The sequence below is a fragment of the Macaca nemestrina genome, chromosome 16 (genome assembly GCF_043159975.1).
Source record: "Macaca nemestrina isolate mMacNem1 chromosome 16, mMacNem.hap1, whole genome shotgun sequence".
NCBI classification, from domain to species: Eukaryota; Metazoa; Chordata; class Mammalia; order Primates; family Cercopithecidae; genus Macaca; species Macaca nemestrina.
In genome coordinates, this window is record NC_092140.1 from 84,708,602 (window position 1) to 84,732,856 (window position 24,255).

A 24,255-nucleotide genomic window follows, 5' to 3' on the forward strand; every position below is an offset into this window, starting at 1 on the left:
TTACTACTTTATTACTTAATTATAAATAAGTGATATACCAAATTACTTAAGAAACTTTTGGATTAGAGAAAAAACGCTGGTATTATTATTATCATATATAGTTCAAAAAGTAGTACACAGCAGTGTAATCACTGAAGTATGAAATAAAATAACTCTAAAGAAGTTATGAGTTTTCTGTTGGCGATTATTAATGTATTTGCTTTTGGTGGTCACTGCTCTTACATTAAAAATAACTCACAAATCTGCTCATGCCTCTAATCCAGCACTTTAGGAGGCCAATGCGGGAGGATTGCTTGAGCCCGGGAGTTTGAGACCAGCCTGGGCAACACAGTGAGACCCCCATCTCTAGAAACTTAAAAAAAAAAAAGATTAGCCAGGTGTGGTGGTGCTTGACTGTAGTCCCAGCTACTAGGGAGACTGAGGTAGGAGGATCGTTTGAGCCCAGGAGGCTGAGGCTGCACAGAGACTTGATCATGTCACTGCATTTCAGGCTGGGTGACAGGGTGAGACCCTTTCTCAAAACAAAACAAAATAACAACAGCATAGGCCTTATTTTTAGAAAATTTTAAGGAAATTAGAAAGGATGATACCTAATTAGATTAAACAAACAAAAGGAAAGAAAACAATATTTAAAACAGTCCAATATAATTAACAATCAAAAATTCTGCCAAAGACTATATAACTGTCCTCACAAAAAGTTTTATTCTCCATAATCAACCAGAATAAAGAATACCAGAATGATTATACAAGGTCCAAAGATTTTTTTTTTTTTTTTTAGACAGTAGTTCCTAGTTTCTTGGGGATGAAATGCTGTATTTTGATTTATGTTTCCTTTAAATGACTATGTTATTTTTTTCCTGAGCAAAAATATTTCTCAAGCTAGTCCTATGTGTGGAAAGCCCAATTTAAAGCTACAGTGAAACCAGCGGTGGCAGGTCTACAGTATGGTCACTGTCTGGAGAAAACACATGCTAGGTGCTACAGTACCTTCGCAGGACAGGCCATGGGAGGTGACTCCAGAAAGACTCTCTCTGCACACGTTACAGAAGGTGGGCCGGGCGTGGGAGCAGGCGTACCAGTTGTGCATCCCTGAGAAATGTTCCACATTAAACTGGGCCACCTAGAACAGAGATGTGAGGACAGATGTGCCAAGCCAGTGAACAAGGCTACAGATGCTGAACTCTTTGGAATGCATATAGTTATGGTCAAATTTTCAAATCCGTCATTTTTAAAACCAAAGCCCTTTGCTTTAAGCTAAGAATTTCAAAATCTGGTTTAAACAAGTTGCTGAAGGAGTGTACACATACTTAAAACGTTTGCACAGTAGAGCTCTAGCCCTTTGGTTAACATTTATTTCCTAAGAACACGAGACGGAAGAAAAGATGCTATTTTACCTCGTAGGGTTCTCTGGTCTGTACAGACTTCAGCGAGCTGATCCAATCCTCCATCTCCTTTCTGTTCTCAGCACACAGCATTAGCCTTCTGAATGGAGTGATGATCTGAAAGGGATAATTCAATCTAATGATTGTTAACACCCAAAGAGAAAGATTATTGCAAAACCTGACACCTTCTGAGGTAATTCCATTTCTAACCTGAGTCTTTATTTCTTATGTTTTTATCCTCTGTATGATAAAAATAATGTGGTCTAGGAAAGAAAAAGCCTAAGGAGTTTTTCTATCTTTGACCCTTTTGCTACTGACTTGGGCTCTTTAGCCCTTTTTTCTAAGGCTATAAACCCAAAGACACAATGCATTCTTATTCCACGAAATATATCTTGCAAACTGATTTTAAATATACTTCAAAATAATTCATAGTAAGCTTAGAAGGAATACATAGTTTTCAATATGGAAAATATTTTTAAATTAAAAATCAAAGAAATGTAATATTAAACGATTTCTTAATTATTTTAGTTTTCAATATGGAAAATATTTCTAAATTAAAAATCAAAAGAATGCAATATTAAATGATTTCTTAATTTTTTTTTTTTTTTTTTTTTTTTTTTTTTTAGTAGAGGCAGGGTTTCACCATGTTGGCCAGGATGGTCTGGATCTCTTGGCCTCATGATCTGCCCACCTCGGCCTCCCAAAGTGCTGGGATTACAGCTGTGAGCCACTGTGCCCGGCCACCTAATTGATTTATTATGGTATCAACAATATTCTGTTAATATTTAAATAATATTGAGTTTACATATCACTTCTACTGTCTATTTTAATGATTTATGAAGATTCTTCCTCCATTGTGTAGAACTCCACTGTACTAGTATTTAGTGAGAGCAGGGACAAAGAATTAACATAAACATCTTTTTGTTGGCTTTAGGGAAGAAAAGAATTGCGATTTTTATCTTTTTTCATGTCATTAAAAAGGCAACTTAATTACATTAAGGACCTTAAAGCAAGTGGAATGAAAACTTCACACTGTCATAGGATCAAAGTGCTTCAAAGTAAGATTCTGAAATGACTTGAAAGAAGCCCCTATTTATTTGTAAATACAATATTCTGGCTATAATCTTGAAGTTACTAAATCCTACACATTTACTGTCAAGAAAAGATCATTTATTTACTTGCAGAACAAGAGAAAAATGTTGCATTCCTACCTGGAAACTATTTCCAAAGAATAAAGCACATATCTATTTATATAGCAAATAAGAATTTTTCTCAAGTTAAAAGCCTCTTGATCAAGTGATAAGTCTAAACGTTACATTGGATTATTGAGCAGATTTCACAAGTAATGAAAGAGCAATAATCTTCTAAAACAAACAAAAAGAAAAAATGAATCCTTCCCAAAAGGAGTAAACTAGTACGCCTAAATCATTACTATTCATCTTGGAAAATAAGTCCATTATTCAAAACAACAGAGAGATCAATCCAGTCTTAGCTACTCACGAGTCATTGCCGCCTCTCATTTGTCATGGGTTCAGGCTACAGAGTCCTTCCTTAAACCCAGAAGCTTTAAATACATCTAACAGGCACTCACCCTTAAATACAGCCAGCCAAAAGTCACATGGAAGAGGAGCACCAATCAGTCAGCTCTGGATATTTGTTAATTGCATATGAAATTGAAGAGAACCTCACTTTTGCATTTTCTTGTTTTCCACGACCCTCTTTGGATAAAGCTTATTAACAGTTGGTCACTTCTCTTCCTGAATAAATAGTTAATGCAAAGAACAATGCCTCTCATTACTTAAGAGCCAAATGGATGCTTTATTGCTTCAAAATGTTTTTCTAGGACAGCTCATGAGATGCAGCAGAGAGGTACCATTAAATCATAATACACTCCTGGCTCTAATGACTGGCACAGCATTTCAGAGTCTCCAAGTTTCATTGGACTCGCTGATGTTTTCTGAATAAATATTGTCTCTAGCATTTACTGTATTTATTTTTTGCTACCTTATATGATGTAACTCTAAGGATTCCCTCTCCTTCCCTTATATGAGATAAAGTATCATGAGACAAGCATTATTCAGACAAATAAAGCAGGCTTGCTATTTTGTTCTTTAACTTTGTTCTTTGCTGAATTCTAAGTAAAGCATGATGACTAATGGTTTTAACTGTCTTTAGTGCCTTTACATTAAATGTCTTGTAAAGTCACTGTAAATTCAAGAAAAAGGGGAGAAAGAAGGATAAAGAATAGCTTCTAATTTTTCTTTGCATATTTGGAATTACACAAATGCCTCAATTCTAAATGATTTCAGCAATATAAATCATGTGTGCTTATATACTAATAAAGTAAAATGTACACATTTGCAATTTCTCCTTTTCAATAAAAACCTGTTTTAAAGTGAACAGTAATAAGCAAGGAAAGATCATAACACATTTAATACAGTTAAGTTTTCCAGAGGCAAAAAAAATTGGAAAGTTATTTTGAGTTATAGCCCTTGTGATTAAGAAATCTACTGATTATAAAATGACATTATAAGAAGTCAGTATGAAAAAGAAATCATACTGGCTTTGTGGCCACAGTGCCACAAATACCTCAGTGAGCAGCCCAGAGTTGTCTGGGCTTACTAGACGAGCCTGGCTTACCAACAAACCCGTTAATGCCTCCCAGATGGACCTTTTCCTTCCTGGGGTAATCCCTCGGCAGTCCTTCAATACTCTAGTCCCCTCCCACCTTTTATTTAAATTCTTCCTCATCCCAGACCTTCCTAGGAAAGGATGGGACAGATGCAGCTGTTGACCGACAGGCTCTGGTTATCCCTAGCTGAAATGCATTACACTGCAGCAGCTTCTCATCGAAATCTTTATTAGGAAGATACCCGGGGAGGAGCAAACTCCAAAATGTATTATTATGTCCTTATTTTGAGAATAAGATGTCCTACAAGTGAGTAGGATAGGGGAGATGGAAGGATAGAACGCAATCCCTCCACCATACTTGGGGGAGGGGTTATTCACCAGCGAAAACCAGGCCTGGTGGGGAGGACAGGCCCAAGACGTTTCTGGAACTAGAAGACGTTTTACTTTTCCTGGAAGAGCTGAAGCTCACCTATCCTAAAATGTCTCCGAGTCCTTGTGCTTACCTCAACCCCACTCTAACTGCCTCTCTTACCACCATCATATTTACCAATCATTTTTTTCAGACATATCTGAACTTACTTCAGTAATTTTTTCAAACTATAACCACCAGTCCCACATCAGATTCTGGGGTACACCTGCCTGTCTGTTCATCCATTCAAGCATTTATTGAGCATGTACTGCCTGCCAGGGCCAGGGATAAAAACCACGTGGGATTTGCTTTAAAGAGGGTACAAGGAAGACAAGAAGTAAACCAAGGATTACCTTGCCTGAAAAAGTACTAGAGAAGATGGGGTCCAAAGGACAGACATCTAAATCAGTTTCGTAAGTGCTAACTCAAATAATATATAAACTTTCCATTAATAGAAATATTGCCCCACCTTGGGAGTTACTGACCTGTAAGGATTGAGCCAACGACACTATTATGTAAGAGTCAAAAATTTCTCAGTCTGACAATGCATATAAATGCATAAAACAGACAAAAAAAAATTGGCATTAAATATAAAAATCTATAGAAGAGTAACATTGCAGTTAAGATGTCAAATATATAAAGGTGTGCAGGCTAAAAAAAAAAAAAAACAACCCATACATAGATACTGCATACTAAAACCCATACTATAAATACTGCACTGCTATCTTTCAGTGAAGGAATGACAGATAATTTTAATCATAATTTTTTTTGTCTGTGGTTTTGTTTTGTTTTTTGAGATAGGGTCTTGCTCTGCCCAGGCTGGAGTATAGTGGCTCGATCACACCTCATTGCAGCCGCAACCTCCTGTGCTCAAGCGATACTCCCACCTCAATCTCCTGAGTAGCTGGGACCACAGGTATGTGCCACCACACGCAGCTACTTTATTTTTAGTTTTGTAGTGACAAGGTCTCCCTATGTTGCCCAGGCTGTCTCAAACTCCTGGCTTAAAGCCATCCTCTAGCCTCGGCCTCCGAAAGTGCTGGGATCAACAGGTGTAAGCCACCAAGCCCAGCCTTTCTGTAGTGTCTAAATCAAATACGCACTACTTCTGTAATAAAAACGTTACTTAAATTTTTACTAACAGAAAGATGAGAATTTAGAATTCAAAAATTTGCATTGTTCCAAAATAGGAACATATGGAGTTTTAAAAAATTCCCCAGGTCTGTGCTACACTCCATGAACACAGAACATCTGAGGGTGAGACCCCAGTATTTTGGGGGCTGGGTGCAGTGGTTCATGCCTGTAATCACAGCACTCTGGGAGATTAAGCAGGCAGATCACTTGAGATGAGGACTTTGAGGCCCAGTATTTTTTGGAAACTCTCAGGTAATTTCCAAAGCGTGGCCAAGTTTGAGACCTAGTGTCTAAAGATATTTTATTGTTCCCCCCAACAATGTTATAACTTAATGAAAGAAGTTTCTAAAGAGAAGTGAATTAGAGGGAGCTGTTAATTCTCAGTTGGAAATCACTAATATAAAAGCATAATCTAACTCTGTCTCTAAACTTTGGAGTCAGGCTGGGTGCGGTGGCTCACCCCTGTAATCCCAGAACTTTGGGAGGCTGAGGTGGGCGGATCATCTGAAGTCAGGAGTTCAAGACCAGCCTGGCCAATATAACGAAACCACACCTCAACTAAAATATATATATATATGCACCAGGTATGGTAGCATACACCTGTAGTCCCTGCTACTCAGGAAGCTGAGGCAGGAGAATCACTTGAACCTGGGAGGCGGAGGTTGCAGTGAGCCAAGATTGTGCCACTGCACTCCAGCCTGGGTAACAGAGCGAGACTGTCTCAACAACAACAACAACAACAAAAACAAAAAACTTTGGAGTCACACTGACCCACCCTGAATCCCAGCAACATCTCTTCTTACCTGTCTGGCTGTGGACACATTTCCTGAGCTCCCTAACCATGTCTGTCCTCTGCTAAGAAGGGACAGAGCAGTAACTCACAGTAACTCTGCAGCGTCAGCTGTGGATTCATGAGCTAATCCAGGTAAAACATTTAGTACAGTCTCTGCCATGCAGTCAAGCTCAGTAAATGTTATAATCACAATTCTTCTTAGCAGGCAAAGAAAGCATTTACGGATTTTTTCTGCATACACATTTACATTTACGGATTTTTTCTGCAAGGTATATTTTTTGTGTAAGTGTGGTCCAAGATGAAAAGTGAAATGAAAAGTCAAAAACGGAGACCTGTGTCAACAAAATAGTCACTGACTAGCAAACCACCAAAATGGGCATAATGATAACGACCGACTGACCTTAGAAAATATTAGGAAAATATCAACCAACAAATTGGGAAAAAATGGACTCTCCTTAATTGCACTTGTATTTAACCTTGCCCAGTAGCATAAAACGGCAAAATGTTTACTAAAATGAAGAGTATCAGGGTCTGTATTTCACTGAAAGAATTCAGCATGGCATCTCTAATAAGTATCACATGTAAACTAGTTAAGATTGCCAGCTACTCATTTTAACTCAGATTTTTTTATTCTGCAATGATGGAAATTCTGCAAACTTCTCTGGTCATTTTTAATGTCCAACAACCTTTTCTGTTAGGAAATTCTTATTTCTAACCTAAAGTACTTTACAACAAATTGATTTCAACTGCTCTATAGCAGGACTTACTGTTGTATCGTTAGTGATTAATCCTGAACTGCTTTTATTGAAATAAAAATTCATAGGCAGCGTGAAGCCTTTATTGGAAAACAGGACAAGTGAAAATTTTTACAGTGCTGTATCAATTTTTATTGCATTATTATAATTCAGGAGATACAATTTGATGTTTATTACAGTCTAATCAGAAATAATTGTGTGTCTTTTTATTTTTGGAGATAGAGTCTCACCTGTCACCCAGGCTGGACTGCACTGACACAATCAAAGCTCACTGTAGCCTTCAACTCCTGCACTGAAGTGATCCTCCCACCTCAGCCTCCCAAGTAGATAGGACTACAGGCATGCACCACCATGCCCAGCTAATCCTTTTATACTTTGTATTATGTGCCTTCTTAACACTAGCTTTGCTATACCTGAAGTTGCCAACTGCTCAGGCTTTATATGCCTCTTCCATCTTTCCTCATGAAATCTATTTCCAACTCTTTAATTATGTATGTTGCTTTTTTACATTCTTTTATGGAATAAAATAACTCACTTTGGAAACTTAAATGTGCCAAACTGCAATGTAGTTGTGCATCTGAAGCAATTATTATTATTATTATTATTATTATTATTATTATTTAGAGATGGACTTTCGCTCTGTTGCCCAGGCTGGAGTGCAGTGGCACGATCTCAGCTCACTGTAACCTCCACCTCCCAGGTTCAAGCAATGTTCCTGCCTCAGCCTCCCGAGTAGCTGGGACTACAGGGGTACACCGCCATGCCTGGCTAATTTTTTGTATTTTAGTAAAGATGGGGTTTCACCGTGTTGCCCGGGCTGGTCTCAAACTCCTGAGCTCAAGCAATCCTCTTGCCTTGGCTTCCTAAAGTGCTAAGATTACAGGCGTGAGCCACCGCGTGCCCAGCCCTGAAGCGATTATTTTGAGAGCAGAGATACTCTTATATTTCAAAGAGTAAACTGGAAACCTCTGCTTCCAAGAGCACAGTTCTGCAATTGCACATGTACACTTGAACCAAAATGAGGTGGGTTTTTTTTGTTTTTTTTTTCCAAATTACCCAACCAAGCTCCAAAGCAGACTTGCTGCATCTAAATCTTGGTTTGTGGTGAGGTTGTGAAGAGTTCTTTGTTTTTGTTTTTGTTTTTTTGAGATAGGGTCTTGCTCTGTCACCCAGGCTGGAGTGCAGTGGCAAGATCTTGGCTCACTGTAAGCTCTGCCTCCTGGGTCCCAGTTCAAGCAATTCTCCTGTCTCAGCCTCTGGAGTAGCTGGGATTACAGTCACGCACTACCATGCCCAGCTAATTTTTGTATTTTTAGTAGAGACGGGGTTTCACCATGTTGGCCAGGCTGGTCTTGAACTCCTGACCTCGTGATCCGCCCGCCTCAGCCTCCGAAAGTGTTGGGATTACAGGCGTGAGCCACCGCGCCCGGCGGGTGTGGATAGTCTTAGATGTAGTTTGGCAAAGCTACACAGGTGATACTGATGTATTCCCCTGTTTATCAACCACGAAGGGGAGTGAAAGTATCCAATTTGCCTTTTTGTAAAGGCGGAGTCTGGTATAAGTAATGTCAAGAAAGTGCTCTTAATCTTTATGGATCTCTTTCTTTTTAGCATCCTTCTGCTCCCAAAATTCCCAGTGTTTTCATCTGCCCTCAACAGCGTTCCTTTTGGGGGATCAGTCTGAAATAGTCTTTCCTCTATGGCATCCCATGTAATATAACAGAGGCCACAAAATTATGATTTCTGATTTTTTTTGTCCATTCTGTTTAAACCCTGAATTGCTGTTTTATTAAAAAAAATTTTTTTTTTAAAAAGGTTAAAATTCACCATAATTAGAGAGGTACAAGTACAAACAGTGTGGCCTATTTTCTTCTGTTGACCACTGCCTACTCTTATATGACCCAGTGGTCCCTGAAGGCATTTTGACTTGCAAGTCACAAAGTCTCTTCCAATTCCTTTGTTTTCTGGGGTCAATGCTTCTCCATTTTATGATCCAGTTGTCTCAAGCCCCATCTGTTTTCTAATATGACAACTAACCTAAAAAGCAATTTTTCCGAGGTGTTAATAGATGATAAAGGTTTAATGCATATTTTCTCCCAAGGGTGCTTGAATTTTAATGGAAGACTAAGTGAAGTAAAATGTCACAACAAATGCAATTCTGGCACCATGACCAAAGAAAGTGCCATCGGAATTTTCAACAGCTAGTATCATTTTAACCAACAGAATAACAGCATTTCAGATTAGGAAGAGATCTTATCATGCTGGTGCAATACCATACATGTTCATTTTATAGATGTGAACACTGTGGAATCTGCATTAAGTGCTCAAAAATTCTTGAGAGATATTAGTTCCATGGAATCCCAGAACACAAATTTCATAACATCGAAAATGATGTAAAATAAGTTATAAAGATGTAATGGAATAATGATAGGACTAAGCTAGACAGGCAATTCACACACATTATTATTAATCTACAGCTGAAACTTATAAAGAAATTCTGCTCTGCAGGCAGTGCACTATGTAAACAGGATCCTAAATCAAATTGTGTGCTAGCTGAACTAAGGTCTTCCCTATTCCCTTTCAGAATTACCTAAAAATCTTTTCAGATGTCTGCTTAGAACCATGTTTAGATTTATAAACAGACGCACATCTTCTCTCTCTACTGACAGTCAAAGATCTTTGAGAGTCACTTTACACTTTGGCTGTTCTGGCTGACTGACATCATTCTAACGGGTTATTTTGGCAGAATAACAACTTACAGATCTTAGGGTATCAGTGAGGTATTTCGAAGGTATCAAACTTTGAAACATTCCTGAAGATATTCAAAATAAAGAGGGTGGCATTTGTCATGAACTTGAAAAAATTAGCACCAAGGCTGCTGATGTATCTCTCTAACAAACTATGTATCTTTTGGATATAATATTTATTTCAAAAACCAAGCTACAAATCAAGGAATTACCTATACAATGACACACATAATCAACTGAGAATTCCGGAGCATAGATATGAAATAAAACTCACTGTGATGAGATTCTACAAAAAAAATACAAGTACTAAAAAACAAACTCTAATGGAAAATTTCTGTAAATATATTACACAATTATTCTGAGAAATCAATAAATCAGAGAAAAGATAAAGACCTCTGGACAAGAGTGGAACACCTTTGCCAAGAGTGTGTCTTTCTCCATATTGCACCAGCAGAAGGTCTCTTCTTAACCTGAAATGCTGTTATTCTGTTGACTATTGACTTACGGCAAAAGAAAAAAAAAGAGGCATTATATCATGGATCCTTCAAATATCAATGCAAATTAAGTATGAGCTAATTTTATTACAACATATTGAAAAGAAGAAACAAACGCAGACACTAAATGAGTTGTCCACAATTAACACATTTCTTATACGAGGAGTTAACACAAAAGTAACAGCATAATAGAGCAAGAAAAATTAAAAATATTATTCCTTCATTGTACAATACTGAACTGCATAACCATGTTCAGTTCAGTAAACCTTTCCCTGTCACAGCTTCTGCATACCCAAGCAGCATCAGAGAAGACGGAAAAGAGGGAGAGTTGAAATCCAGCAACCACATTTTAGGGATGCCTATTAAAGAATGAGGGATAAAGTGCAATGATGTGAAAGATTTGCTTTAAAACACTTGAGATAAAAATAGGAAAGACAGCCGGGCGCGGTGGCTCAAGCCTGTAATCCCAGCACTTTGGGAGGCCGAGACGGGCGGATCACGAGGTCAGGAGATCGAGACCTCACGAGGTCAGGAGATCGAGACCATCCTGGCAAACATGGTGAAACCCCGTCTCTACTAAAAAATACAAAAAACTAGCCGGGCGAGGTGGCGGGCGCCTGTAGTCCCAGCTACTCAGGAGGCTGAGGCAGGAGAATGGCGTGAACCCGGGAGGCGGAGCTTTCAGTGAGCCGAGATCCGGCCACTGCGCTCCAGCCCGGGCGACAGAGCGAGACTCTGTCTCAAAAAAAAAAAAAAAAAAAAAAGGAAAGAGAAAACAGATGAAGCAAGTAGGGCAAGAGCTAGATAATGCTAGGAGCTGGGCAATGGGGATGTGGGGTCATTATCCAGTTATCCTGAGTTTGTATACATTTGAAATTTTCGTTAATTAAAAAAAAGTACCTGAGTATTTGATAACTCCAAGAAAATCTCCAAGGAACTAAGAAGGCGAGGGACCTGAATGTCAGCCTCCTTATATACACATAGACCCTATTCAGCTCTTGCCTCTGAGCTCACCTGGCAGACCACATCCACCAGGACCTGTCTCTGGCCTCCCACCCCCTCCACCATAGCAAACTCAAATTCGATGAGTAATGTGGCTCCCTTGCTCAAATGACCTAAAATGACCACAGAAGGTAATGAACTAAGACTTCCAATCGCTGATTGAGATGAGGGGGGATGGACTGAGCTGAAGATAGCTACCAAATCTTACTTTCATAATTCTTGGACTTCAACGATTCTGCTTAAGTTTAGGTCAGTGCGACTCCCTAAACAAAAAATCTGCTTCTTGAGTAAGGAATCATGAAATCATAACGATGTCATTTTCCATGGTAATTTGACTTCCTTCTATAACCTAATCTTAGATTTTTATTGCCTTAAAGTATAAAATATAAATGAAACATAAAATCAAATATCTGTTTCCATAAAAAAGGAACCACATATTTTAATGCTGTCAATACCAATGTTTTCACTGCATACATAGAATGTCCACAGGATCTTAAATTCTAAAAAGCAAAATTTTTCTTTATCTAAATTAAAAAATCCAAAGTACTACAAAATCAAACTTTTCTTGAAAAGCATTTAGTAAAACATTACACTTTAATAAAATAAAGATATGTAAGGCAGCAGAAGCCAAACATTTTTCAAATTAGCACGGAATTCACCACACAGTTTATATAGTCTTAGAATCTATACAAAGATTTTAAAGGAAAGCAATCTACTTAACATCTTTCTGGGACTATCATATTGATATGGACAGGAGATAGGTAAATACTGGATAGAAGAGGGTGGTTCCCCAGCAAAGGCCCTGCTCTCAAGCCTGGAAACCATGACCCTAAATGAGAACAGTTATCCCTGTTTTCCCATTTGAATGTTGCTTTTACCAAAACCACCCTGGCCCACCATGCCCCCACCACCCATCCTGTACCCATAAAAACCCTTAAACTCCACTGGCAGAAGAGCAGAGCAGCACAGCAGAGAAGGAGAGAAGAGAAGAAGCACCTGAACGTCAAAGAGGCAGCTGGACACTCAGAAAGGAGTTTGGGCTGGACAGGGGAAGATTTTCTTCCCACTCCATCCCCTTTCCAGCTCCCCATCCCACTGACAGCCACTTCCATCACTCAGTAAAACCTCTGCATTCACCATCCTTCAAGTCTCTGGGACCTGATTCTTCCTGAATGCCAGACAAGGACCTGGGTACCAAGAGGGCAGGGTGTAAAAGGCTGTCACCCTGACTCTCCACTGAGCTGGTTAACATTTAGCTATCTATGGACAGCAACTGCTGAAAAAGCATTAATTGTAATACACCCCCAGAGGCTACCGTAGGGCTGGAGCCCAAAAGCGCTCACCCCTGCCCCAGCACCTGCTTGCCCATGTGCTCCCCCTCCCACAATGGGTTTGAACTTGGCCAAGGAAAACGAGCCACCCCTCCCACCCCTGTCACAGGTCCTGCGGAGGGGTCCAGGGAACTGCCCCCTCTTAATGTCTCTAAGCTTGTATTTCAGAGTCATGGTTCCAACTGTTACTTCACAGAAGAATCTGGTTCACCAGAGCATCAAAAATAGAAGATGAGAGTGAAACCATCAAGAATAAAGAGGTCCCTGTGCAGCTGTGCCCTCCTGCCCTGCCTTCCCTAGGAAAAGGACACGACAAAGGACTTGGCCTTGAGGAATCACCAAGAAAGGCTTCATGTGTTACTTGTTGGGGTATCTTACTATGGGATCTATATATACACATATGTGTTTGTGTATGTATGTGTGTGTATATATGTGCGTGTGTATATACATATATACACACACATGTATAATCATATGATCAATAATAAACCCCCATTTCTTTTGAAGACTATTGGTCAAAGCTAGAATTTGATTTCACCACCATTTCTTCTGAAGACTATTGGTCAAAGCTGGAATTTAATTTCACCACCATTTCTTTTGAAGACTATTGGACAAAGCTAGAATTTAATTTCTTATAATTCAAAGAAATTATAGTTATGAATGTTTAGTCAATCCACATTGTACTAGTTTCCTATTGCCGTTGTAACAAATTATCACAATTTTAGTGTCTTAAAACAACAGAAATGTACTCTCTTAAAGTTGTAGGTTTCAGAAGTTTAAAATCAAGATGTTGAACAATATGACAACAATAAATAACCCCATTAAAAAGTGGGCAAAGGACAGGAGCAGACATTTTTCAAAAGACATACAAATGGCCAAGAAGCATATAAAAAAATGCTCAACATCACTCATCATCAGAGAAATGCAAACAAAAACCACAATGAGACACCATCTTAGGGCAGTCAGAATGGCTATTATTAAAAAGTCAAAAAACAACAGGTATTAGCAAGAATGTGGAGCAAAGGGAATGCTTGTACACTGTTGGTGTGAATGTAAATTAGTACAACATCTATGGAAAACAGTATAGAGATTTCTCAAAGAACTAAAAATTGTACTACCATTTGACCCAGCAATCTCACTACTGGGTATCTACCTACAGGAAAAGAAATCACTACATTAAAAAGATACCTGCACTCGTATACCTGCACTCGTATACCTGCACTTGTATGTTTATTGCAGCACTATTAACAATAGCAAAGATGAGGAATCAACCTAAGTGTCCATTAACCTAAGTATCCAGTATCCATCAACAAAAGATTGTATAAAGAAACTGTGACATACATATATATAATTCTTTTTTTTGACTGAGTAGTATTCCATGGTGTGTGTGTGTGTATATATATATATAAGTGAAACTGCATATATATATATTTATAAGTGAAACTACATGTATATGAAACTATATATATATGTGTGTGTATATACACACACACACATACACAAACACAAACACACACACACACACACACACACACACACACACACCATGGAATACTACTCAGTCATAAAAAAGAATAAAATCATGCCTTCTGCAGAATAATGGATGGAACTAGAGGCCATTAATCTTAAGTGAAATAACTCAGAATCTGAAGTACCACATGTTCTCACTTATACGTGGGAGTTAAATAATGTGTACACATGGACATAGTGTGGAATAATGGACATTGGAGACTCTAAAGGGTGGAATGGGGGTGACAGATGATAAATTACTTAATTTGTACAATGTGCACTATTCAGGTGCTGGTTACACTAAAACCCAGACTTCACCACTATGCAATATATCCATGGAACAAAGCTGCTCCTGTACCCTCTAAATCTGTTTCTAAAAATGAATAAAATAAAAAAGATGTTGGGAGGGCTCCATTCCTTCCAGAGACTCTAGACTCTAGAAGAGAATCCACGTCTTTGCCTCTCTCAGCTTCTAGGGTCTGCCTACCTTCCTCAGCTTGCAGCCCCTTCCTTGCTTCTCTCCAACCTCTTGCCTCCACAGTCACATCTTCTCTGACTCTCTGATTCCTCTTGCTTCCCTCTTATTGCACTGGGCCCACCTAGATCATCCAGGATCATCTCATATGAAGATCACATGATCACAATTACAAAGTTTATTTTGCCAGGTAATGTGCCATTCATTTCATAAGTTCCAGGGATTAGGATGTGAACATCTTTGGGGGTCCATTTTTCAGCCAACCACACCCATAAAAAAAACATAATACATAATTATAAATTTTGGTATTGTAATAATAAACCAGTAAATCAATAGCACCTGAAATCTATTTTCTTATTATATTCATAATTTCAATAATATCAGTTAATATCTATGGATACCAACAACCAAAGGAACTAATAATTAAGCTCATTAAACACAGGACACTTATGGGGCTCTGATTTTGATAAATAAACAGAAAGATTACTTCTGCAGCATCTTACATTTTCAAAGTGCTTTGCTATCAATATGATCATATTTACCATTTCATTTAATCTTCCATATAAGAGGTAAAAAGAAATGTAACTTTTATAAAATTGCAAACACGGTAAGTCACAGAGGCAGAAGATATAGTCAGGTCTTTCAGCTTTAAATCACAACCTCTTTCTCCTGTTACACCAGAAAAATAGGGCCTATTTCTCAGGCTCCTTCATATGGTCCATAGAACCGTATCTAGGGCACAATCCATTTTGCCATATTTTGTTATATGGAGCTCTAAGATTTCAAAGGTCATAAAAAACTGTTCAACAGAAATAAAAGGGTTAAGATATGGAAAGAAAGTTTCAGATTACCAATAACAAAATTATTTTTCCTATCATAATTTTTAAAATAATTAAGCATAATTTTGTTTAGCTATATAATACATAGCTATGTCTTATTACTAAAATTGGTTTAAAAAATCTAAAAAGTACTGAGTGCTCTAAGAACAGACTAAAGTCAATTAATATTACAATGCCAATATAAAGCAAGCATATTTTACAAGGTAAATAAAAGAATTCAAAACTGATAGGCAAGCCACACAAATCTGCAGCATAATTCTATATAGTTTGCTTAGTATCTGCAAATTTGTGAGCTCCCTGTGAGTTCAATATCCAAGTGTTTGAAAAATTAGAGTTTTCTAGTTCTCCCTTATAACTTTATCTAAGAAGGTCTCCCCTTTTATTCTCCATCACGACATGCTATTCTTATCTTTATAGCACCTTTCTCCATTTACAAATTAACATTTGATTATTTTCTGACTGCACCACTTTATGTCTGTTTTGTGATTTTATTCTAAAAGACAATCCAACAACAGAGTACGTTAATGTTTTCAGTGATGGGCAAAGGTGAAGGGTTAGATAAACTATAAGGTTGTGAGCAAAGAGCGGAAGGTCACCTGTTGTGATAGTTTAAAAGTTACACTCTCCATTTGAATCCAACCATTTATTCATTAGAAAATACAAAGCATTCCTATTTTCTGCCAAACAATGTTGCAGCCTCCAGGAAACAGAAATGAAATACCCAGTCCTTTCACTCAGAGAGCTCACAGTCCGATGGGGCAACACAGATAAGTGAAACTAACTTCAATGGAGTAGGTTCTTGTCATCTTCTAAACCACTTGGCATGGCTTACAAGATCCTTTGTGATCTGAACTGTCTCTAAGGTTTCAATCCCTGGGGTGCAATGAGAACACAGTGAAGGGGAAACTAACCAAGACTAAAGGGTCTGAGAATGCTTTGTTGGGGAAGAAGATACTTTGTTGGGGAAGAAGATACTCAGATAAGAAGGCACGAAGAGGTCAGGAGCGATGCCTCATGTCTGTAATCCCAGCAATTTAGGAGGCCAACGTGGGAAGATCACTTGAGGCCAGAAGTTTGAGACCAGCCTGGGCAACCTCACAAGTCCCCATCTCTACAAAAACTTAAAAATTAGCCTGGCATGGTGGTGTATGCCTGGGAAAGCTGAAGCAGAAGGATCACCTGAGCCCAGGAGATTGAGGCTGCAGTGAGCTATAATCACGCCACTGCACTCCAGCCTAGGCAAGAGTGAGACTTGTCTCAAAAAAAAAAAAAAAAAAAAAAGTGGGGCAGGGTTGTGGGTGGCAAGGCCAAGTAAACTTTCCTGTGTATGTCTGTGGGGAAGAAGCCACAAGGAGGGAGAAGGAGAAGGCATGGGTACTGTAAGCCGAGGGATACACGAACACATTGAAGAAGAGAGATCAGACAGGGGGTGGGTATTGTGAATAGTGTCATATGACAACCATGGGCTGCAAATGGAAAATAAAATCAGAGGAGCAATTATGAAGAACCTTTTAACCACACTAAAGAGTACAGATTTGATCCTAAAAGTGACACAGCACTGCTACTAAAGGGCTTTAAGCCGGGAAGAGACACAAACCAGATACTCATTTTAGGAAGATAACTGGCAGGGCAGCAGTGTAGATGGTCCACCTGGTGGTGGAAAGCTGTGGTGGGAGACACTTACTAAACGGCAGGAAACGCATGGGAGGACATGAGTTAGGCGTGCAGTGAGGCTGCTGTGCATAGGAGCACTCCATGAAGATTTCAGCAGCTGACAGAGATGAAAAGGATTCCATAGATTTTTAGGAAGTAGAATTAATGGGACTTGCTAACTCATTGTGAGGAGTGACCGTGAGGGAGGGTTTAGATGACTCCATTATTCATGTTTGGAGTTAAAATCATTTCAAAAGTCAAAAATACTAAGATTTACCATTTACGAAGTAATTATAACAGGCCAGGTATATCATCTCATTTCATCCACATAATTCAAAGAGTGGCAAGCAGTCCTTTGCTGGGAGGACCCTAAGGCTTAGAAAGGTTTGTAACTTGTCCAAGGTCACTACGTGTAGGTAAGATTTGAAACTATATCTGCCTTCCTCCCTAGCCATCTGCGAGAGAATGAAGAAATGGCAAAGAATTTACTGACATTATCCGGAAAGGACGGACAAAAAAGACTGCACGTGCTGCTCACTTTTTCTCCCCTTAAGAACAAGAATCAGGGCTGCTGCACAGTTGTATCTCAACCTTATACCTTACTGTGCATGTTTAAATGGTGAGCAAGAAAAGAAATGCAAAAGTGCTGGTTAATAACAATAACAGTAAGAATTACTTCATCCACAAACATAGGCAAGTCTATGTAAACCAGGCACCTTCTCAGAACAAAATATTTACAAGATATATATTAACACAGGGCATTGTTTTGGAACTATTACAACACACATGGGAAATTGAGAAGTTTTTTCAGTATTAATTGTAATTACAGGGATCACAGTGACTTCAGAAATTATTTATGTAGGCTTTCACACACACTCCCACTGTAAATTAGCAGTATTAGTTAATGGACACATTAAATGTTTTACCATTCATTTAATATTTTCAGACTGTACCAGAGATTGGAACAATCCATTAGTCTCATTCCCTTGGCACAAGCTCTTTTAGTTTATAACGGTAAATGGCTTTGTACAAGACACATATGTAATGGGAAATTTCAAAACAAAATAATTGTTTTGTATTGGTCACCACAAAACTAAAATATTTTTAAAACCTAAATTTTCCATTACACCATAATCATACTTAAGGAATGGAAAAGATATTTGAGTAGGCTAAAAACTTCAAAAGATTTTGGGAGGCTGAGGCGGGCGGATCACAAGGTCAGGAGATTAAGACCATCCCGGAACACGGTGAAACCCCGTCTCTACTAAAAATACAAAAATTAGCCAGGCGTGGTGGCATGCGCCTGTAGTCCCAGCTACTCGGGAGTTTGAGGCAGGAGAATGGTGTGAACCCGAGAGACGAAGCTTGCAGTGAGCCAAGATCGCGCCACTGCACTCCAGCCTGGGCGGCAGGGCGAGACTCCATCTCAAAACAAAAACAAAAACAGAAACAAAAAAACAACTTCAAAAGAACTATGAAAAATGATACCAAAAAAGTACTTTAAGCCATTTTAATAGTATTTAAAGCTGTTCTCTGAATTGCCTGCAAGACATCACCAGGGTTATCTCACATCACTTCGAATTCACAATGTCCGGACCTGAAGTCTTTTCACAACCCCAACCTGCTTTTATTCCCATTTTCAACCTTTCATTAAAGGCATCATTTATATACCAATCCTCCCCAAATCAATAACTCCACATTCACTTCCTCCTCTCCTTCTTCCCTCCCTTTGGCCACACAGCTCTCCAGTCCTTCTGCACAAAGTCTCTCGTCCAGCCCATCCTTCCTTCCCAGTGCAGACAAGCTCATCTATGTCCTTATCCTGGTTTCCCTGAATATCCTGACAGCGTCCAAGGTGGTCTTCCTGCTGAACCCATCACTCTATCAAATGCATTCCAGAAGGTGGGTCCCATGTGGCATTTTTAAAAATTCTGAATAGGCAATAAACATTTATGATACAAAATTCAAAATGTATTTAGAATGAAAAGCACATATCCCTCCTAAGCCTGCCCCCAGCTACTGACTACCTTTACTGAAGGCAAATATTTATCTTCTTGTGCTTCTCTCCAGGGATATTCTATCCATATACAACAACTATATGCTCTTTTGAGGTTTAAATGCATGCATGTGTGCACACACACAAACACACACACAGTAACATCTTATAATTCACACTGTTTCCCATCTGGCTTTTCCCACTGAATAAAACTTGAAGTTTGGTATGTTTTGTTACAGACAGAACTCATTCATCTTGTTAATGGCTGCATAACATTCCATTGCATGATATATTTCACAATTTACTCCAACCAGCCTCTAACTTGCGCATTTGGGTTGTTTCCAATCTTTTGCTATTACAATGTGCAATCATATCCTTGTAAACACGTCTTTGTACACATAAATGGCACACTTCACTACCCCTGCTGATTCCAGATAATGATAGTAGTGAAGGCACTGATGAATCTAAAGACTTGAAAACCTTCCTTTACACTCTGTCCTGTAAAGTGTGTATCTTGATATTGTGTTAAACGCCAGGCTAAAGCCTTTTAGAAGTTTATCTACAGTCATTTTGAGGATAGGCAGCTCTGTCCTGGCTGGTGGACACAATTCTACATTTTCCTAAAAAGGCATATGTAACCTAAAATATATTCATATGAATACTTTACCTGTACAAAAAAACAAACAAACAAACAAAAAAAAACCTCCCCCAAATCTGAACTCTTACAAAGGCTCCAAAGGGAGAAGGATGAACTGCTTTGTACTGACAGCTTTTCTCACATTATGGTTCTGACAAACGGGGCAGCTCTAATAATATTGTTGAGTAACTGGGAAAAATGATTGTTAGCACCCTTTATGGATGGAATTCTGAAAAATACAATGATCAAAATTTGTGCAGAAACCAGACCACAAAGGCCAAACAGCCCACTGCTTTTACAAACATGAGATCTATAACACAGAATACTGTGACTCTTGCCACTTGAAATATTAGGCCTATGTGGCTACTGGTTACTCCCCTAGTAGCTAACTACTGTCAGACATTTCATACTGAATAGTGTTGTGCTAGATTACTACAAAGCATTAATGAAGTATGTCAAGGCATCCCCTACCAACAAGAAACCCTACCAACTGATTCCAACAGACTACATCACTGGGTATTGCCTGGTGTTTGGATCAATGGAAGACATTGCTGAGTCTTGCTGGAAGGGGCCTTACCAAGTCTTGATGTCAAGGGCCAGGGTAGCCACACCTTCTAAGACGTCAGCTCTCTTTAACAGTTTCTTACTACTAATCTGTTTATCTCCACGATATAAAGACTAACTTCCGCCTTGAGTTCCATGTCAGTGGGAGCAGCCTACCAGAAGGTTCCAAGAGTATGCTGACAGCTGGCCAACCCTCCACTCCAAGCCTGATCAGCTAATACAACCTGAGTTCCAGGACTGTCCCAAAGTCCTTAGATGTGCTACCAGCAAGTCTCAACCTGTGGCAACCAACAAAATAAACAACTAAAAAATAAAATCTCCAACTAGATAGCACTCAACCTACCTACCTGTTCTCAACAGGAAGATCTTGCTTCTGACTTCCCTTGTCTGTTGCTGACTAGATTGTCATTTGTCTCCATAAGTACAAACCTACCTTTGCCTTCATAAATTGAGATTTGGGCTCAGCAAAGCTTAAACTGGATCCAGAGACCACAAAAATGTGTAAGGCCGAAACCAGTAAATAGAAAATCTCTTTTAGCCAGAAACTAATTTCATGATTTTCTTGTTGGAGATTAAATCCTTATGTAAGACTAAAATGCAAAGGGGAATCAAAATTGCTAATCCTCTCTCATCCTCTAAAGACATATCAGCCTCTAGTGACCACCAGAATCAATGCCATGGCACAAGCACTCTAATCACTGCTAGCTGGTCTGCTGTTCTAGGTGAGCTTTCTTCTCACTTGAAGGTAATAAGGATTCACTAGGAATGGCCAGACTAGACTAAATCCTATTTAAAAGTGTGGGCTTTCACTTGGTTACTGTGATTTTACTCTAATTATAGGTGCTTCAAATTTCTCATATGCTCTCATTCTCATGGAAAGAGCTTAGGCTTCAAATATTAATTATGCTACTTAACTATATAAATTTACACAAATTAAGTTATCTGAGACTCACCCTTCTCCTCCTCCATTGGTTGAATGGGAGGAAGAATACCACATGGACTTACTGAGATAATGAAGTGAGATATTAATATCATATGAAAATTACCTATGTGCCCATTATTTCTTATGGATTACAGGACACACCAAAAAGATTTCAGAAACAAATGAATAATCATTTTGTATCTATATTAAAAACACCTTATATTATTAAAGTCTTATAGAAATAATAGGCTTTCCTTAATGTTATTTTAAAATTTCACTAACAGTCAAGGCAAACCTAAAATTATTTTAATTTTTTTTAAATAAAAGGTTGATGCTTTAAACTGTCTAATGGAGTCAAAATCTGTGAGGTGTAACAATGTGTTCATATTTTTAAAGCATTTCATATAGGATGTAAAGTCCAATTCTGGAGTTGTTAATAAGACCAGGTGTCATGGACATGGAACCCCCCGCTTTTATTTTTTTTGAGACAGTCTCGCTCTGTCACCCAAGCTGGAGTGCAGTGGCACGATCTCAGCTCAATGCAATGTCTGCCTCCAGAGTTCAAGGAATTCTCCTGTCTCTGCCTCCCGAGTAGCTGGAATTTCAGGCATGCGCCACCACGCCCGGCCCATTTTTGTATTTATAGTAGAGACGGGGTTTCACCATGTTGGCCAGGCTGGTCTCTAACTCTAGACCTCAGGTGATCCACCCGCCTCAGTCTCCCAATGTGCTAGGATTACAGGCATGAGCAACCGCGTCGGTCCCACTGAACCCCTTTCTAGGAGCACATCACTGGGGACCTCTTCAGGGTGATTCAGGACTCCACTAGGCTTGGGTTGTTCACAAGGCATAGGGTTGCAAACATCTCTGGGATTTTCTGGGGAGTGTGAGCACCATGCCTCCCTACTATACCTTATTTCTTAACAGGTATAGTTACGAAACTATAGTTAACACCAAAGATTCTGGCTTTCAAGGAGGTTATGGAACATAAAAAAATTAGCAAACAGAACTCCATCATGCTGGCCAGGACAGAACTGTCAAGATATTAAAACTCTTCAGAGTGCTGCTGTTTCAATGAGATGGTTATTATGTATCAGACTCTCTTTTGCTAATTTCCAGATATTTACAGTGGGAATTAAAAAAATCTTTTTTATTGCCAGCAGCTTATTTTCCCATATTAGGCCCCTATTCCAGGTGCTTACATGAGATAAGCCATTGTCTTTTATAGAGTTTGAGGCTTTAGTCTGCACCACAAATAGGTACCAGAAGTAAGAGTCAATCTAAATGAGTACAGGACTAAAGAGCCTTCAACGAAACACTTCAGCCACATCAAGACCACAATGAAGTCTGTAAATTCCACAGCCCTTCTTCAAAAAGTACATGAGTATATCAGTCAGGTGGGCAAAAGAAGAATAAACCTTTCACAGCAGTCTGCATAGCTTAGAAGCCTCTGGATAACAGGGCAGTTGATGGAACTTGGGCTGCTGGTCCAAAACTTGACCCATCCTTGCCTGTTTTCATGCAGTAACTCTCAGAAGAGACAGGTTTTAGAAGTTTACCTCCACACAGCTACAAGCTATGTCTTCAGGATCATGGTGACAATGACAGTGTCAGCTCAGGACCATCTATTTGGAGTGTTTAAAAGGCCTTGCATAGGAACACATGAGTGAACTGTGGATTTATAACCAGCCCCAAGAGCAGGAGGCAGTACAGCCCATGGCCATGCACTGGGAGCTACAACATGGCACACACACTGGGAAGGTCAGTCCTCCATGCTACAAGGTTATAACTGGCCAAGCTTTTCATGTGACAGCAGTCTGCCACTGGCGATCCACAAGGTGCCAGAGGCTAAAGGCCACCTAGGAAAGCAGCTTCATGAAACACAGATATGCAGACTCAGGGATAAAAAGTTCAACATGGTGGCCAGGGTTTGGCCTCAGAAATAGTGGGAGCGGGGCATGTTTGTGGAGAAGAGCAGATGAACTAGTCTCACAGAAGTTTGTTTATGGAATCATGAATGGTCTGCGCCTCAAGTTCTAAGGAGATTGTCATTCCTATAACCTGGGCCCCTGTGATGGCACAGTTTCCAGTAGGGAGGCGAGTTCCTTGTTTTTGGTATCTAAATAATCCTATTCACAAGGTCACATACTTTAAAGACAGGGACCTATCCCTGAAGGCAGGCAGCATAGCCTTTAAATTTGTTTAAATTTGAGTAAAAACTTTTTAAAAATTGGTACTCAGTGGCCAATTTTTTTTTTTTTATTTAGCACTGTACACCCAGAATCTAGCACAAATGCCTCATATATATAAGGAACTCTTGATAAATATTGGTTAAATAAATGAATGAATGAATTCTAAGGGCAGTCCTGGAAGTGGACAGACAGATGAGGAGTGGGCTGCTGTGCAACAGACTAGGACAGAAGGAGTACTGGAGGCTGCAGGTTGAAGGTTACTGATCAGGAGCTCTATATTTTCCCTGAGCCGTGGATCTTCAGTAAGGGGAAAATGGCAACACCAGGCATGGCAAATGATCATGACACCCTGACTGAATGTCCGACACAGCTCTTTGGATGACAAGTGCCCTCTCCCAGCCTACTGATAGTGTCTATTAACCACTACGAACCCTTTGATGAAACTGATCCAAGTCCTGGGACTCCCATGGTCTGATTTTGCAAGCAAGCCCTAGGTTCCCAGAGCTCCCAAGTTGGCAGAAGAACCAAGCACATGCTCACTGGGTCTTGCCTTCCTTTAGAAACCCCATCTGAAAGATTTCTGGAAGGCTACTAGTGAAGGTGGAGACACAGGTTCTGTTCTTCTGCCACACCTTATCTTCACCCCAAAATTTTTGTCTAGCTACAAAAGGACCAATGGTTTCTTACACTTTGGTGTGAGGAAGCCCATAATAACCTTAAGAGCCATTTCTCTGGGTAAGTCTTGGGAAAGATGCCGTATCACTAAATGGAAAGATAAATATGAAACACC

At 39.3% G+C, this 24,255-nt stretch overlaps 1 protein-coding gene across 7 annotated transcripts in view; it reads right to left on the bottom strand.

The window, feature by feature from the left end:
- Positions 1 to 24,255, bottom strand: part of LOC105491727 (diacylglycerol kinase eta) — a 206,070-nt gene that overhangs the window by 84,667 nt on the left and 97,148 nt on the right. For 4 of the 7 annotated variants that reach the window (XM_011758376.3, XM_071081436.1, XM_011758386.3 and 1 more), the window contains 2 exons: positions 1,395 to 1,499; positions 988 to 1,120 (listed from right to left, as the gene is read on the bottom strand). In XM_011758376.3, coding sequence (XP_011756678.1) covers positions 988 to 1,120; positions 1,395 to 1,499 — 238 coding nt within the window. Of the gene's footprint in view, positions 1 to 987; positions 1,121 to 1,394; positions 1,500 to 2,973; positions 3,140 to 14,674; positions 15,465 to 24,255 lie in introns of those variants that run through there. The other 3 variants (XM_011758382.3, XM_011758383.3, XM_011758381.3) reach the window with 2 other exon arrangements.